Source organism: Phyllobates terribilis, unplaced genomic scaffold (assembly GCF_046119375.1).
Source record: "Phyllobates terribilis strain yellow unplaced genomic scaffold, ASM4611937v1 Scaffold_5__5_contigs__length_657084704, whole genome shotgun sequence".
Lineage (NCBI taxonomy): Eukaryota > Metazoa > Chordata > Amphibia > Anura > Dendrobatidae > Phyllobates > Phyllobates terribilis.
In genome coordinates, this window is record NW_027362765.1 from 46535093 (window position 1) to 46552727 (window position 17635).

The window sequence follows — 17635 nt, forward strand, 5'->3', positions numbered from 1 at the left end:
CAAAGTTTACTGCTTCATTTTTTGTAATGGCAATTTGCATATACTCCTGAATGTCAAAGAGTGATCAGCTTAACAGCAATTACTGTACTTGCAAAGTCAATATTTGCCCAGGAAATGAACTTTAACCCCCAAAACACATTTCAACATCATTGCAGTCCTGCCTTAAAAGGAGCAGCTAACATCGTTTTAGTGATTGATCGCCAGTCCTGTCCTTATCAACACCCACACCTGTGTTAATGAATCAATCAGTCATGATTAAGTAAGAATGACATCACTGGACACTTTAAAAGGAGGCTGGTTCTTGGTATCATTGTTTCTCTTCAGTTAACCATGGTTATCTCTAAAGAAACACGTGCAGCCATCATTGCACTGCACAAAAATGGCCTAACAGGGAAGAGTATCGCAGCTACAAACATTGCACCTCAGTCAACAATCTATCGCATCATCAAGAACTTCAAGGAGAGAGCTTCCATTGTTGTCAAAAAGGCTCCAGGGCGCCCAAGAAAGACCAGCAAGCGCCAGGACCGTATCTTAAAACTGTTTCAGCTGCGGGATCGGACTACCAGCAGTGCCGAGCTTGCTGGTGTGAGTGCTTCTGCACGCACTGTGAGGCGGAGACTCTTTGAGCAAGGGCTGGTTTCAAGGAGGGCAGCAAAGAAGCCACTTCTCTCCAGAAAAAACATCAGGGACCGACTGATATTCTGCAAAAGGTACAGGGAGTGGACTGCTGAGGACTGGGGCAAAGTCATTTTCTCTGATGAATCCCCTTTTCGATTGTTTGGGACATCTGGAAAACAGCTTATTCGGAGAAGAAGAGGTGAGCGCTACCACCAGTCTTGTCTCATGCCAACTGTAAAGCATCCTGAAACCATTCATGTGTGGGGTTGCTTCTCAGCCAAGGGAATCGGCTCACTCACAGTCTTGCCTAAAAACACAGCCATGAATAAAGAATGGTACCAGAATGTCCTCCAAGAGCAACTTCTCCCAACCATCCAAGAGCAGTTTGGCGCCCAACAATGCCTTTTCCAGCATGATGGAGCACCTTGCCATAAAGCAAAGGTGATAACTAAATGGCTCATGGAACAAAACAGAGATTTTGGGTCCATGGCCTGGAAACTCCCCAGATCTTAATCCCATTGAGAACCTGTGGTCAATCATCAAGAGACGGGTGGACAAACAAAAACCAACAAATTCTGGCAAAATGCAAGCATTGATTATGCAAGAATGGACTGCTATCTATCAGTCAGGATTTGGTCCAAAAGTTGATTGAGAGCATGCCAGGGAGAATTACAGAGGTCTTGAAGAAGAAGGGGCAACACTGCAAATATTGACTTGCTGCATTAACTCATTCTAACTGTCAATATAACCTATTGGTACTCATAATATGATTGCAATTATATTTCTGTATGTGATATAAACATCAGACAAACACTAATAAAAACCAGAGGCCAGCAGATCATGTGAAAATATAATTTTGGTGTCATTCTCAAAACTTTTGGCCATGACTGTATCTTCTCCCTGTCCAGCGCTGACTGCCTGCATGGCACAGGGATGGTGCTGCATTCCTGTGCCATGCAGGCGATCAGAATAAAAAAAGTGAAAGTCCCATAGTGGGACAAAGTAAAAAAGTAAAAAAACTCCCAGAAAGTGAAAAAAAAAAAGTAAAAATATAAAAAAAAAAAAAATAATCCACTAAAAATAAAAATATAATGTACCCATCAATAAATATTATGAAGAAAAAAAAACAAACAAACAATAAAAGAACACCTATTTGGTATCGCCGCGTCCGTAACGACCTGGCCTATAAAACTGTTCCACTAGTTAACCCCTTCAGTGAACACGGTAAAAAAACAAACAAAAAAACAAAGCAAAAAACAATGCTTTATCATCATACCGCCAAACAAAAAATAAAATAACACGCGATCAAAAAGACGAATATAAATAAAAATGGTACCGCTGAAAACGTCATCTCATCCCGCAAAAAACATGCCGCCATACAGCTCCATCAGCCGAAAAATAAAAAAGTTACAGCTCTCAGAATAAAGCAATGCAAAAAAAGAATTTTTTCTATAAAATAGCTTTTATTGTGTAAAAGCGCCAAAACATAAAAAACTATATAAATGTGGTACCGCTGTAAACGTACTGACACAAAGAATAAAGCTGCGTTATCAATTTTACCATACCCGGAGCAGAATAAAAAATTTTTAAAAAACACAATTCCTGAATTGTTGGTTTTTGTTTATTCTGCCTCCCAAAAGCTGGAATAGAAAGCGATCAAAAACTGTCACATGCCTGAAAATGGCACCAATAAAAACGTCAACTCATCCCGCAAAAAACAAGCCATCACATGACTCTGTCGGCCAAAATATGGTGATGCAAAAACTAGATTTTACAAAATATGTGTCTTTTAGTGTGTGACAGCTGTCAATCATAAAAACCCGATATGATTCTGGTATCGCTGTAATTGCACCGACCCGAAGAATAAAGTAATCTCATCACTTATACCGCACGAGGAACGGCGTAAAAAATAAACGCTAGGGCTGGGGTTGGGGTTGTGCTAATGTTAGGGTTGGGGTTGTTTTTTTTTTCAAAAGTAAAAAAAAAAAAAAAAAAAGATGACAATATGGCAACTAGTGTTGAACGCAAGTGCTCGCTACTTGAGTTTGCATCGGGTGCTCGGGTATGCACTGAGTATCGTGGGTGCTCGAGTCTCCGCCCCAAATGCTTCGCGGCCAAAAAAACCTCGCGGGGATTGCCTGCCATGCACGAGCTATCCCCGCATGTTTTTTTGGGGGTGTCTAATAACCGTGAAACATGCGGGCGGGGACTCGAGCATTTCACTTGAGCACCCGTGATACATGGTGCATACCTGAGTACCCGATGCAAACTCAAGTAGCGAGCACTTGCGCTCAAGAGTAATGACAACTTATTCAATATGATGACCTAATGTTATCAAATTCTGTGTCATACCTCTGGGTTCAAAATGTTCACTATACCACTTAATAAAATCCTTGAGGGGTATAGTTTCCAAAATGGGGTCACTTGTGGGGGAGCTCCACTGTTTAGGCACATCAGGGGCTCTCCAAACGCGACATGGTGTCCACTAACAAATTGAATGGAAAATCGGCTCAAATTGTTAGCGGACACCATGTTGCGTTTGGAGAGCCCCTGTGTGCCTAAACATTGGAGCTCCCCCACAAGTGACCCCATTTTGGAAACTAGCACCTATCTAGATGCATAGTGAGCACTTGGAACCCTCAGGTGCTTCACAAATTGATTCGTAAAAATGAAAAAGTGGGAAAAAAAATACTTTTTCATTTTTCCAAATCAATTTGTGAAGCACCTAGGGGTTCCAAGTTCTCACTATGCATCTAGATAGGTGCCTTGGGGGGGGTCTAGTTTCCAAAATGGGGTCACTTGTGGGGGGTTTCCACTGTTTAGGCACATCAGGGGCTCTCCAAACGCAACATGGCATCCGCTAATTATTCAAGCAAATTTTACAATCAAAAAGTCAAATGGCGCTCCTTCCCTTCCGAGCACTACCGTGCGCCCAAACAGTGTTTTTTCCCCACATATGGGGTATCTGAGTGCCCAGGGGAAAATGCACAACAAATTTTGGGGTCCATTTTTTCTTGTTACCCCTGCGAAAATAAAAAAAATTTGGTCTAAAGTAACATTTTTGTGAAACTAGTTAAATGTTCATTTTTTTCTTCCACATTCCAAAAATTCCTGTGAAGCACCTGAAGGGTTAATAAAGTTCTTGAATGTGGTTTTGAGCACCTTGAGGGGTGCAGTTTTTAGAATGGTGTCACTTTTGGGTATTTTCTGTCAAAAAGACCTCTCAAAGTGACTTCAAATGTGATGTGGTCCCTAAAAAAATGGTTTTGTAAATTTTGTTGGAAAAATGAGAAATCGCTGGTCAACTTTTAACCCTTATAGCTCCCTAACAAAAAAAAATTTTGGTTCCAAAATTGTGCTGATGTAAAGTAGACATGTGGAAAATGTTATTTATTAACTCTTTTGTGTGACATATCTCTCTGATTTAAGGGCATAAAAATTCAAATTTTGAAAATTGCAAAATTTTCAACATTTTCACCAAATTTCCTTTTTTTCACAAATAAACGCAAGTGATATCGAAGAAATTTTACCACAATCATGAAGTACAATATGTCACGAAAAAACAATCTCAGAATCAGGGTGATCCGTTGAAGCGTTCCAGAGTAATTACCTCATAAAGTGACAGTGGTCAGAATTGTTAAAATTGGCCTGGTCATTAACGTGCAAACCCCCCTCGGGGGTAAAGGGGTTAAAAGCAAGAGGAATGAGAGTTTATATATTTAATCCAAAAAATAGGCAGTGTTTATAAAAAAAATATACAAAAGATATTACACAAAGGGACAAAATAATACAGTGTATACAATTACATAAAAAAATGGATAAACAAAAGAAAAGTACTAGACCTGAGGTCACAGGAATAGTGCTGATTTTTATGGAGGGGAGCACTCAGTTTGAAAATGGTACAATCCTACAACAAGCTGCATCTCCCAGCACTGAGTAATGATTGTAAGTCACATCTGGCTTTTAGCAGGTACAATCCACACCTTACCTCCCCTTTAGAAGGTACAAGGCACACATACCTACCTCATCTGGAGGAAGGTAAATGGGATGCAGCTCAGGTACCAAAAATAATGGGATCCCCAATCTTAAGGATATCTGCCCCATGGAGGTTCCATGCTATATCTCCTATCATAATTTTAGCTTTCTATAGATCGGAGCCAGGGCATATCCAATTTTGTCCATTTGGCCAATATTAATTTGGCTAATGCACAGACCGCACAGTATAAGTAAATATGTTTTGTTCGCTACTTTGTCACAAGTCACAACACCAAAAATGTGTCTCCCATAACTTTAGGAGCTACGACTCACAAAAAAACACAATATTTATGAATGGTATCCGGCTCCAAAGAGTCTGCTTGTAGTTCTGTTGAAGACAGAAAGATCTATTTACAGCGGGATGGCAAATATCACCATACAAGCCTCTCTGTACACAGTTCACACTGTTCACGCCACAGAAGGTGGCTACCTTACAGCGGGGTGTCATAGCACAAATGGTTGGAATGAAGTGTTAACTCTTTTTCCCTTTATAGTTTATGATGAAGCCATGATTCAATTCTCAATTTGAGGCTGACATGTCCTTTCTGAAAAGATGGTCTAAGGGCTTGGTCCTATTTTGCCATTTCAATTATAACAATCTCCATTTAACAACTTCATCCACAGTGCCCATCTCGTTGAGTATGAGAATACAGGTGACCTAACTGCTACTCTGTTTCTGCTGAGGCATTTGCCAGGAATCCCATGGCTTTCTGAAGGGTAGGCAGGGAAGCTAACAAATCTTCTCTGGGGATGCCCATGTTGACATGTTCCTCCAGCTGATTCAGCCATCGGAACATGGATCGTGCCACAAAAGTAGAAACTACGTTTGTTCTTATTAAAGCTGCCGAAAATCCACCAGGACTTCGTCAACAGACAGTCCATTTTCCTATTCATCGGATCCATAAGCTGTGAAGAACTTCCACTCCTCACTGGCGTCTTTCTCAAGTGTAAAATACGTGAAATAAAAAACACTTCTTTATTTATTGGATCTGGGATCAGAATTTCGGTTGGCATAGCCCAAAACCGTGAATTGTCTTTTCCTTCGATCATCCTGGTGTTCACCCCCCAGCCACGAGGCAGCAGCAACTGATACTGAGTCTTCACAGGAGTTGTGCCTACACAACTTGCACAGGTGAGCAGATTACCTGGTGTTAATATCTTTTTATAAAGGAATCACTCTATGATCTGGTGCACTATGTTTCCCTACAACGTTTACCTAAATTTTCTGTTTGGCAATTCCCATTAATCTAAAATCAGACTCCAAATATTTTCATGTATAGGGAATACCATCTTCCACTTTAATCTGAAACGCTTCAAACATCTTATCTTGCACTGCACGAGCAGTTTTCATTTGTTCTACCTTCATAGTGCTTCTTACCGCTGTAAGAAGCTCTTCCATGTCCTCAGACGAAAAAAAATTTTTTTGGTTCTCTTGGACCAAAAATAGAGAGGAGTTTAATTCTCCTTCCTCCAACGCCTGAGGGGTAGAAACACGGGCCACTTCTGAGTCTGAATTCTCTTCCAAACTAATCTTGCTCTATTTGGCCCCAGATGGAACCAGAGAAAGTCATTGAGAAATAGGGGACAGTGAAACCTGGATTTCCTGACCATCCCCTTTATTTCTTTCATTAAAGAAGGTTCTTCTTCTTTTACTATTTATTCCATACAACCTTGACATTGCTTTTTTTATTATTGGGGGGTGGGGGGAAGCTTTTACCACAAATGGCACATTTACAACTTCCAGTCCCTATCTTTAACTTTTGATGTACAGTACAGACCAAAAGTTTGGACACACCTTCTCATTTAAAGATTTTTCTGTATTTTCATGACTTTGAAAATTGTACATTCACACTGAAGGCATCAAAACTATGAATTAACACATGCGGAGTTATATACGTAGCAAAAAAGAGTGAAACAACTGAAATTATGTCTTATATTCTAGGTTCTTCAAAGTAGCCACCTTTTGCTTTGATGACTGCTTTGCACACTCTTGGCATTCTCTTGATGAGCTTCAAGAGGTAATCACCGGAAATGGTCTTCCAACAATCTTGAAGGAGTTCCCAGAGATGCTTAGCACTTGTTGGCCCATGCTTCACGGTGTCCATCCATTCACCTTTTCTGCTTCGCACAAAGACACGGTGGTTGGAACCAAAGATCTCAAATCTGGACTCATCAGACCAAAGCACAGATTTCCACTGGTCTAATGTCCATTCATTGTGTTCTTTAGCCCAAAACAAGTCTCTTCTGCTTGTTGCCTGTCCTTAGCAGTGGTTTCCTAGCAGCTATTTTACCATGAAGGCCTGCTGCACAAAGTCTCCTCTTAACAGTTGGTGAAGAGATGTGTCTGCTGCTAGAACTCTGTGTGGCATTGACCTGGTCTCTAATCAGAGCTGCTGTTAACCTGCGAACTCGGAGAAACTTATCCTCATAAGCAGAGGTGACTCTTGGTCTTCCTTTCCTGGGGCGGTCCTCATGTGAGCCAGATTCTTTGTAGCACTTGATGGTTTTTGCCACTGCACTTGGGGACACTTTCAAAGTTTTCCAAATTTTTCGGACTGACTGACCTTCATTTCTTAAAGTAATGAAGGCCATTCGTTTTTCTTTACTTAGCTGCTTTTTTCTTGCCATAATACAAATTCTAACAGTCTATTCAGTCGGACTATCAGCAGTGTATCCACCAGACTTCTGCACAACACAACTGATGGTCCCAACCCCATTTATAAGGCAATAAATCCCACTTATTAAACCTGAGAGGGCACACCTGTGAAGTGAAAACCATTTCCGGTGACTACCTCTTGAAGCTCATCAAGAGAATGCCAAGAGTGTGCAAAGCAGTCATCAAAGCAAAAGGTGGCTACTTTGAAGAACCTAGAATATAAGACAAAATTTCAGTTGTTTCACACTTTTTTGTTAAGTATATAATTCCACATGTGTTAATTCATAGTTTTGATGCCTTCAGTGTGAATGTATAATTTTCATAGTCATGAAAATACAGAAAAATCTTGAAATGAGGTGTGTCCAAACTTTTGGTCTGTACTGTATATTTTTTGTCACCCTGAAAGTGTGGGGAGAAGGAATAATATAGATAACTTGCTCCAAAAGAGAGGCCTCTGCATGCCAGGAAATACTTATTGAGTCTGGGTTTGCACTGGACTCTGCAGATGAGGAGTGAGAAGACGATGAACCCTCCATAGATGAGGACAATATAGGTCCTACCTTAAGGTGACTTCTTCAGGCCAATTTTAAACTAAGTGACAGCGTGGCTTCATCCCACCGGATGAGACTCCTCCAGCCTGAAGGTGTAAGACAAGAGGGAACCCCCTGCAGACACTGGAGGAGTCATCTCCAACAGAACCCGACAATTTCTTCCACATTTCGTTGGCGGACAGGATGGAATCCGGCAATGCACTCCACCATGGAAAACAATCAGAATTGATGCCGAATACGAGCGCAATTGTATCTGATGTCACTTCCTGTGCAAGAAGACACAAGGAACATGGAGGGGGAGGAGTAAGGTTGGTGAGCTCCTGGAGGAGCCCAGCATACAACTATTCCACTTTACCCACAGGCGCAAGAGGAATGGAGAAGTCCTGAATCCAAGAGGACACAGGAGCAGCTAACAGAAGAGGAAGGCCAGGTGATTGACATTAGCTGCTCAGCTAGAAGAAAGTATAGTGAGCAGTGTCTGCCACAGAGCACCACAGGATACCTCTTAATGCTCCATAGGGACAGGAAAAACACTAAGGAAAGGGAAGGGGCTATTTGATTTGTGTTTCCTATCCCTATTAGGGTGGGAAGTCAACTTCCAATGGTTTAGTTATGGAGGGTGACTTGAGAAAATGGTCTGATGCTGATCACCTGTTGTTGGTTTATGAATCATACGTTTTTCTTGTATGCAAAGAAAGACTAATTGCATTTTTGTAATAAACACTACCCACTCACTGCACACATAACTCGGATATGACTGTAAAGGGGGACGCTGCTTCTCACATTTATGCATCCACTCACATATCGCAATAGGCTAACAATGAGCTGAGTGTACACCACCCCACAGCCAGTTCACATCCTGATACCATCACTCACTATTTTGTCAGGCCAGCAAAACACCTTGACTAAGTAACACACTAGTAGATACGGCCATCCAGCTTTCCAAAGCATAGGACAGGTGCACGGCTTGCATTCAGGCATACACAGGTTAACACAACCAGGATATACTTTTCCTCTTTGAGGTTATAGGTACATTTAGAGCAGCAAGGAGCAAACTTATTGATTTTAGATTTTAAATACAAAAACAGTACAATGCTTACATAAATAACAAAAAGATTAATTAAAAGTCATGCATGCAAGGCAAATAGAGTACAAAAATAAAAGATATATACATAAACATCTTGCACATTAGATGTTTGAGATTTCATGGCAGAGGAGACAACGCAAAAATTTGGACAAATCTACGTTACTCAGTCAGTGTCTTATGGGTCTGACCAGCAGTTTTTCTGGAAGACTGATTTTGATGGGAACCATCTACACCTCTTTTGGTCAGTTGAGAGGATGGCTAATTGTATGCAATTAAAAATGGGTGCCACAGGCTCTCATTTCCCACAGGCTCTTTCTAGTGGAATAATATCCCAAGCATACTTTCACCATCCTACACACACCAAACATGACTATGATACATATATATATTGTAATGCAGCGGCTTGCGGCATTACTGTAATGGTCCAGGGTGTGTTTTGGCCGACCATGTACCTCCCCCAGGTGACTGGTCACATGACTGTGACATTGCACAGGTCCTGTGCACACAGAAGGTCTGATCACATGACTGTGACATCAGCACAGGTCCTGTGTATGCACTAGAGGATATAAACCCTGGTAGATTTGAGACAGGTGTGAAAGGCGTGAGGCCTGTTCTCGTGTGGGACACCATTAGAGTGTGAGGCCTAGTGAAGCCTGAAAGGCAGAGGCTGGATCCTTATGTGTAAGCGATGCCAGTAGCCTTGGAGGGCAAGAGGCTTGGAAGGCAAGAGTCCTGGAAGGCAGAGGCTGGATGTTAGATGTGAAAACATACCAGTAGCCTTTGAAGGTACGAGGGCTGGAGACCCCCATCTGGGAAGCCGTAAAGCCACAGCTGTGGCAGAACAAGTCTGAAGCAGCTAAAACCCGGCAAAGGTAAAACATTGCTTGATGTGGACATTTATATAGGTGACTTTGCAGAAGGCTGTAACTGGAGGCAAGTGGGCCTGTCTGCCACTGGAAAGGCTCTTGGACATTATATGGGTAATATGTCGGCGAGCCACTGAGTTGGACTCGGTGATAAACAGTGGTGAAGTGTAATAAACTGCTGGATTGTGAAATACTGGAAAAACGTGGCTGGTGTGCTTTAATTGACCCGGTACAGCGAGTGTCCCCCAGCATGATGACTAGCGCTGCCTTACAATATCCATAATTTGAGTTGATATTACATTTGTTGTTTTACAAGGCCAAAAATCATTGTGCTTGGAACCACAGAAGCGATGTCCTCAGATCACATATATATCAGAGGATTGTGCTGACAGCAGATTATCATCAATATGGCATGGAAATATTCCATTTCTATTGTGCATTGTGATGTCCCTGGTATAGACTGGAAACGTCAAGTCTACTTTAGTTCAATTATCCTCCCTGCATATATAAGGGACATCTTCTTATTTTTCCAACAGGTGTTTCTTATTATTATTTTTAATATTCTACAATCTGCTAATTTCATGCACTTTTTCTAATGTAATCACATTCAGCTGCATATTTGTCAACCAGAATGATCAAATATTGATGCTCATGTCTTCCTGGTGTGGGGGTTTCATTTTTTGGTTTATCTTATCCATACCCCTATTTGTTCTTTGTACATTTTTTGCGCTTTTTTATTGTTTTTAATTATCTGTCATTGTTGTTTTGCTTTCTAATACAATTTATATTTTTTTTTTCATATACTCTCATTATTTGGTGTGAACTATAATTTTTTTCTGGGCAGCTTTTTCTCTCTCTTCCATACATTCAGGTTTTGCACAGTTTAGTAGCAACTTATTTATATTGTTGGTGTGCCCATTGCCTTTTTCTTAATTGAATTATAGACTCCCCAAAGATGCTGTCAAGTGTCTAGAAATATTGGATTTTTATTTATCCAACCCGTAACCCAATTCACAATGACATTGTAATAAACTTTTTATTGGTGCGTGAAAATCGTTATATTAATCTAAATAGCTTCCCCTTTCTCTTGCCCTGTTACTTTTACTTGACTATAAAAACTGGAATATGTTATGTTTTACTATCTGTCAATAACAAATCTGTAGCAAAAAGAAAATGGTTCTCCCCTGTGTGATTTCTTTGATGTCTAACAAGATGTTGTCTCTGGCTAAAACATTTCCCACATTCTGAACATGGAAATGGCTTCTCCCCTGTGTGAGTTCTCCGATGTGTAACAAGATATGATTTAGTTTTGAAACATTTCCCACATTCTGAACATGAAAATGGCTTCTCTCCAGTGTGACTTTTCTGATGTCTAACAAGATGTGATCTCTGGTTAAAACATTTTCCACATTGTACACATGAAAATGGCTTCTCTCCTGTGTGACTTCTCTGATGTATAATAAGATTTGATTTCCCAGTAAAACAAATCCCACATTCTGAACATGTAAATGGCTTCTTCCCTGTGTGAATTCTCTGATGTATAACCAGATGTGATTTATTCTTGAAACATTTCCCACATTCTGAACATGAAAATGGCTTCTCCCCTGTGTGATTTCGCTGATGTATAACAAGTTGTGATTTCTCGGTATAACATATCCCACATTCTGAACATCTAAATGGCTTTTCCCCTGTGTGAATTCTGTAATGTATAACAAGATGTGATTTCTTCTTGAAACATTTTCCACATTCTGAGCAAGAAAATGGCTTCTCCCCAGAGTGAATTTTCATATGCGCAACAAGATTATATTTCTCTGTAAAACATTTCTTACATTCTGAACATGAAAAGGTCTTTTCTCCTGTGTGAATTTTCTGATGCCTAACAAGATGTGATTTCTTGGTAAAACATGACCCACATTCCAAACATGAAAATGGCTTCTTCTCTGTGTGAATTATATGAGGTTTAACAAAATATGATTCTAGGTTAAAATGTTCCACATCATCTGAGCATGAAAATGGCATTGCTTCTTTGTAATGTTTTCCATATTTCTCAAGATTTAATTTATCTGTAAAACATTTGCTACGTTTTATACATGCAAATGTTTTCTCCACTGCGTGAGATCTTTGATGGTCAACTTCCTTCCTTTCATTTTTCATAACATTCTGTAATACATCAAAAGATAGGAACTGTTGTAAAGGATCAGATGAAAGATCTTCGGTGTGTACAGTGAAGGGTATATCTTCTATAAAATCTGTAGCCATTGCATGTCCCTCTGAGCTTCTGAAACAGTCATCTGCCAAAAATAAAAAGGAGTTGAGCCTAACAAAGTTGAAATGATGGTAACCTAATAATGTTAGTTTTTTAATTACTTTGTTAAAGCCAGCTCCTTCATAAGTTCATGTTTCACTGTGCTTTTTTTATCAATCCTTTCAAATGAACTTCTCAGTGGAGAAACAAATAGGGACTAGGGTTGAGCGAGTATGTTCTGTCCGAGCGAGTATTTATAGCTGCTCGGTGATATGGTTGAATCGCTCCCGTGTGCATGATTTGCAACTGTTTGTCAGTTTTATTACATGTGAGGAATGTGTAAGAAATAGACATTCCTCACATGTAATAAAACTGTCAAACTGTCGCAAATCATGCACGAGGGAGCGATTCAACCATATCACCGAGCAGCTATAAATACTCGGAGCTCGGCCCGAGCATACTCGGCGAAAGGGTTAATAGAACATACTCGCTTAACACTAATAGGGACCAATAAATAATTTTTATCCATTTGATGCACTCTCTAAGGCCACGGCCCCACTATCAGTATTTGGTCAGTATTCTGTCAGTATTTTTTCTCAGGAGTGGGAGCCAAATCCAGGAGTGGGTGATACATGCAGAACTGGTGCATTTGTTTCTATTATACCTATTCTCGGATTGTTCCTCACCTGGTTTTGGCTCCCACTCCTGAGAAAAAATACTGACCAAATACTGATAGTGGGGCCATGGCCTTACTGATCTACAAGGATCATGGACATGTACAGAGATCAGGTGAGGAACAATCAGATAAAAGGTACAATAGAAAAATAATGACCATATACGGATAGTGGGGCCGTGGCCTAAAATCTACAATCTCTCTAAAGGAACCAGACAGCTGATACTTGCCGCCCGATGCATGGGTAGCATGTATCAGACACTGGCTGCATGATTTCAGCCATATGTATTTAACTTTCAAACGTTATTTAACTCTAAACTGTGTTTTCCTCTAAAACACCTCAGCATGAAATCTTACAGACAGTATCTGATACATTTCTGATCCACGGGCAGCATGTTAGCTATCAGGATCGCTTTAAGGTCGGGATCATACAACCATCAGCAGAATCGTCCATTTCTCATCCAGAAAAAAATCACATTTTTGTTTCTGATTTGTATTCGACATGTCCATACAGCATCCCTATAGCATACAGTATTTCATGAATATTTTAATACATAATAAAGGTCAAATACAGTTTCTTATATTTATAATTGTAATGTTTCAGCGAAAAATGCATCCTATACGGATGTTGACTCGTATGTTATGTTTTTTATGCACTTGTTGACTTATAATGGATGAGTCTGATGCGGAATACGGATTGAAGTAGTGCATGCATCAGTCCGTGTGTAAAAGCTTTGATGTGAACCAGCACATTGCATTAGATCCTTGTGCTGTCCATATGCTCCCTGGTTTGACATAAAATGAAACCCAAAAACATCAGGAACAAAAGAGAGAATACTAAAACAGTGGCACTTATAACTAAGAAACCTTTATTTCATATTTTCTCCCAACCCTGGTCCCATTTCATGCAGCTTACTGTCAAAAGCATGACCACACAAATTTTGGTGTTGAAACCTGGGAGCTGATAAATTCAGTAACAAAATTGGGGTGGGAATGAAGGACAGAAGACTGAACCGTTGCCACTAATAGAAATGAGAAACCTTTATTTCTTATTAACTCTTCATCCTTTGGGCCCCTGCTCCAGAGTGCTCTGCAATATCTCTTTCTCCTGGTCACCTGTCTTTCTAGTTCTAGTCTCCAGTACTGCTCATCAATTTCTTGTGCCAAAATGATAGAGCCGAAAACATCAGGAATGGAGGAGAGAAGAATGAACCACTTATAGGCAAGAAACCTTTATTTCTCATTTGCTCTCTCTAGCGGCCAGGTATTTGTATATTTAGATAAGTTAGTGTTAATAAACCAAAATATTGGTGTATAAATTACAACAACAATCCTAGTAAATAGGTCATAAACGGCTGAGCGTTTTACTGCCCCAAGACGTGGGGTCAGAATTACGTAAGAGGAGTCTATTATCTGCAAACATAAGTGTTTTCTTCCTCTTCTCAGTTTATTGAATAAACAATCACAAACAACTGCCTAAAGTGAAAGTATGATGTTAGTGCTATGCATATTGTAGACTTGCAGTTGGACAGGTACTGGATGGAGTGTATATGTCACTGAGGTGCCTAGATAATGTGTAACCCGGAGAAGTAGGCTCCATCACGGATAGGTGCTGTGAGGTTTGTAAATGGATCCAGGTGTTAGGAATGACTTCTAGAGGGCGGGACTGGTCGTTCCCAAACTCCACTGCAGGTGAAGCTGGGATAAAATGGCAGCTGAACTGCCTCAGAATGGTCTGGGAGGAGAGGTGGAAACACCTCTGTGACTTGGCTCTGTATGTGAAGATGAAAGACCTGTTGTACACTGGTGAGCCCCTGCCACTGGCTAACTAAGTTTGGATATGCTTTTGAATGGGTGAACCAGTGCTGTAAAGACATAACTGCTATATGGAATGTTTATTTTCTGTTTCTTCAGTTTACTATTTATGCTGGGAAAAGGCTGTTTTGTTTTCACTTGGAAAGTTTATGAATTCTATTAAATTTTCAAGTTTGCACGGAGAAGCTTCCTGCTTGAATGGATGATACCAGCAGCCTAAAAATCGAGTGAATCCCAATGTGGAAATACAGAAGGTTACCTATCCCATTTGTTTTGGTCATGCCCAAACCATCAAGGTTTCTAGGAAATTGTTAAGTCCCTTATTTGGAAACTTACCTGCATCCAAATCCCCGTGGATCCAAAATGTTATCTATTTAATATCCCACCATTTCAGCTAGGTTGTAAAATTAAACAGCTTTTACTGCACATGACAACAGCTGCTAGATGTCTGATAGCCTGTAAATGGAGGTCGGTTCAACCCCCATCAAATAATGAACTTCAGATGCGAATACAAGATATTCTAAGTTTGGAATATCTTACAGCTTTACTAAACAGCACTATTGAATGTTTTGAAGTAGTCTGAACTCTTTGGAACACATAATTGGTCCAAAGAGACTGTTAACGAATGTAGCTGCAAAAGGTGACATGGGTCATATAGGTGGAGTAGGTAGGGTTCTTCATTTCCCCTCCTTATCCTTCAACAGGGTAAAAATCAAAGTTCACCACCAGATATAACTAGTTAAAACACAAAAAGAAGTACGCCTGCATTTGAGCAAATTAAACATTGGCAAATTCCCCGCCCTAGATGGTATTCATCCACGGATACTGAGGGAATTGAGCTCCGTAATTGACAAACTGCTGAATCTCATTTTCTTAGACTCTCTTGTAACAGCGGTAGTGCCACAGGATTGGAGGATACTCGATGTGGTACTGATATTTAAGAAGTAAGAAGGAGGATGTCAGACTTACCGTCCAGTAAGTCTGACATCGGTAGTGTGCAAAGTTTTTGAGGGCACCATAAGAGATGGCCTGCAGAGTTATATCACAGAGAATAATATAATTATTATAATTATAATTATTGAGCAGCAGTACTCAATGTCAAGCCGGAGCCGCAAAAGCAAACAAGAGATAAAATCCCGCAATCCCAACGTATTATTACCCCTTTATAAATCACTGGTGAGGCCACATCTGGAATATGGGATCCAGTTTTGGGTTCCACATTTTAAAAAGGATATTCAGAAGTTAGAGTCAGTTCAAAGGCGGGCAACTAGATAATTACAAGGGATGGAAGGCCTCTCATATGATGAGAGGTTGGAAAAGTTAAGTCTGTTTAGCTTAGAAAAACGACGCCTCAGAGGAGATCTCATTTACGTGTATAAATATACGTGTCGTCAGTACAAAGGTCTAGCCCATGACTTATTCCTTCCAAAGACCATACTAAGGACCAGAGGGCACTCATTACGGGTGGAAGAAAGGCGATTCCGGCACCTAAATAGGAAAGGGTTCTTTACAGTCAGAGCAGTCAGACTGTGGAATGCCCTACCACAAGAGGTTGTGGTGGCAGACACTAAAACAGCTTTCAAAAAAGGGTTGGACAATTTCCTCAATACACATAACATTGTGGGTTACAGTTAAATTAGACAAAATGTTACATCTATAGTAGTACATTTAGTATGGTAATAGTAATTACATAACTCGGAGTCAAGAAGGAATTTTTCTCCATAACGCAAATTGGCTGAATGTGTCCTGGGGTTTTTGCTTTCAGTGTAGGCATAGGGATTTTAGTAATACCATTATTAGAATCACAAGAGTAATACAAAATATAAAACTAATTAAAACAATTAGAAATGGGTACATTTTTAATTGTATTAGATCAGCAATAATAAGAAAGGTAATAATAATACATTTGTGAGGCCTAGTCCCAGTAAGTTAGTAAGTTAGTGTAGTGTTAGCGTAGGGAGTACAATTTGGGGTGAAACGTTGAACTTGATGGACCTAGGTCTTTATTCAACCTACATTACTATGTATAAGTTTTTCCCTTTTTCTGTCTCAGTTTTGTGGCGCGTCATTGTTCTTGTTTATATAATATATTAAGATACAGACTGTGTGTGTCAAGTTCAATCTTTATTGATGATTGCTCTAATTGTTGATGTTGAAGGTATCTACTGTTACTATTTTAAGCTATATGCTTTCGGTTTCTGTGCTTTTTTTTCTCTCATATAATACCTTTTTGAAAATACAATAAAAATCAGTTATACAAAACAAAAAAAAACAAAAAAAGAGAGAGTGAACCCCTATCTATAATATAACCGGCCAAGCGTCCCTCTGTCTGAAGCCTCTATAGACTGCATGCGCGACGCGCAGTCAGGCTCCTGACAGAAGAACGCTTGGAACCGTTACAGGTAAGAGGAGTGTATAGCGCCGGAGATCGCGGTATGTGTAGACACTGAACACATACTGTGATCTCTGGCGCCATATTTACATACTTACCTGACCGGGAGGAGCATTGCCGCCGCGCCTCTCTTCTGGCCGGAGACCGGTGGCGGTCTTCAGTAAAATGGCGTCGGACAGCACGGTCCTCCAGCGCCACACTCCTCCCCCGGCCCACGGCAGAAGAGGACATAGCAGCGCAGGAGCACAGGGAAGAAAGGTGAGTATAAGTGTTTATTTTTTTTGTATGTGTGCAGAGGATACCATTCATGCCAGGATTAGGGGGATGAGGGGTACCATGCATACCAGGATTGGGGGATGAGGGGTACCATGTATACCAGGATTGGGGGATGAGGGGTACCATGCATACCAGGATTGGGGGATGAGGGGTACCATGCATACCAGGATTGGGGGTTGAGGGTTACCATGCATACCAGGATTGGGGGTTGAGGGTTACCATGCATACCAGGATTGGGGGTTGAGGGGTACCATGCATAAGAGGATTGGTGGGTGAGGGAACCATGCATACCAGGATTGGGGGATGAGGGGACCACGCATACCAGGATTGACGGATGAGGGGGCCACGTATACCAGGATTGAGGGATGGGCTGTACCATACATACCAGGATTGGGGGATGAGGGGTACCATATATACCAGG

At 40.6% G+C, this 17635-nt stretch overlaps 2 protein-coding genes across 2 annotated transcripts in view; both read right to left on the reverse strand.

The window, feature by feature from the left end:
* Positions 1–17635, reverse strand: part of LOC141271890 (uncharacterized) — a 318442-nt gene that overhangs the window by 287739 nt on the left and 13068 nt on the right. The window lies entirely within an intron of this gene.
* Positions 9057–17635, reverse strand: part of LOC141271897 (uncharacterized) — a 73610-nt gene continuing 65031 nt past the window's right edge. The window contains exon 8 of the mRNA XM_073682114.1: positions 9057–11748. Within this exon, the coding sequence (XP_073538215.1) occupies positions 10942–11748 (807 nt within the window). The 3' untranslated portion in view covers positions 9057–10941. The remainder of the gene's footprint in view (positions 11749–17635) is intronic.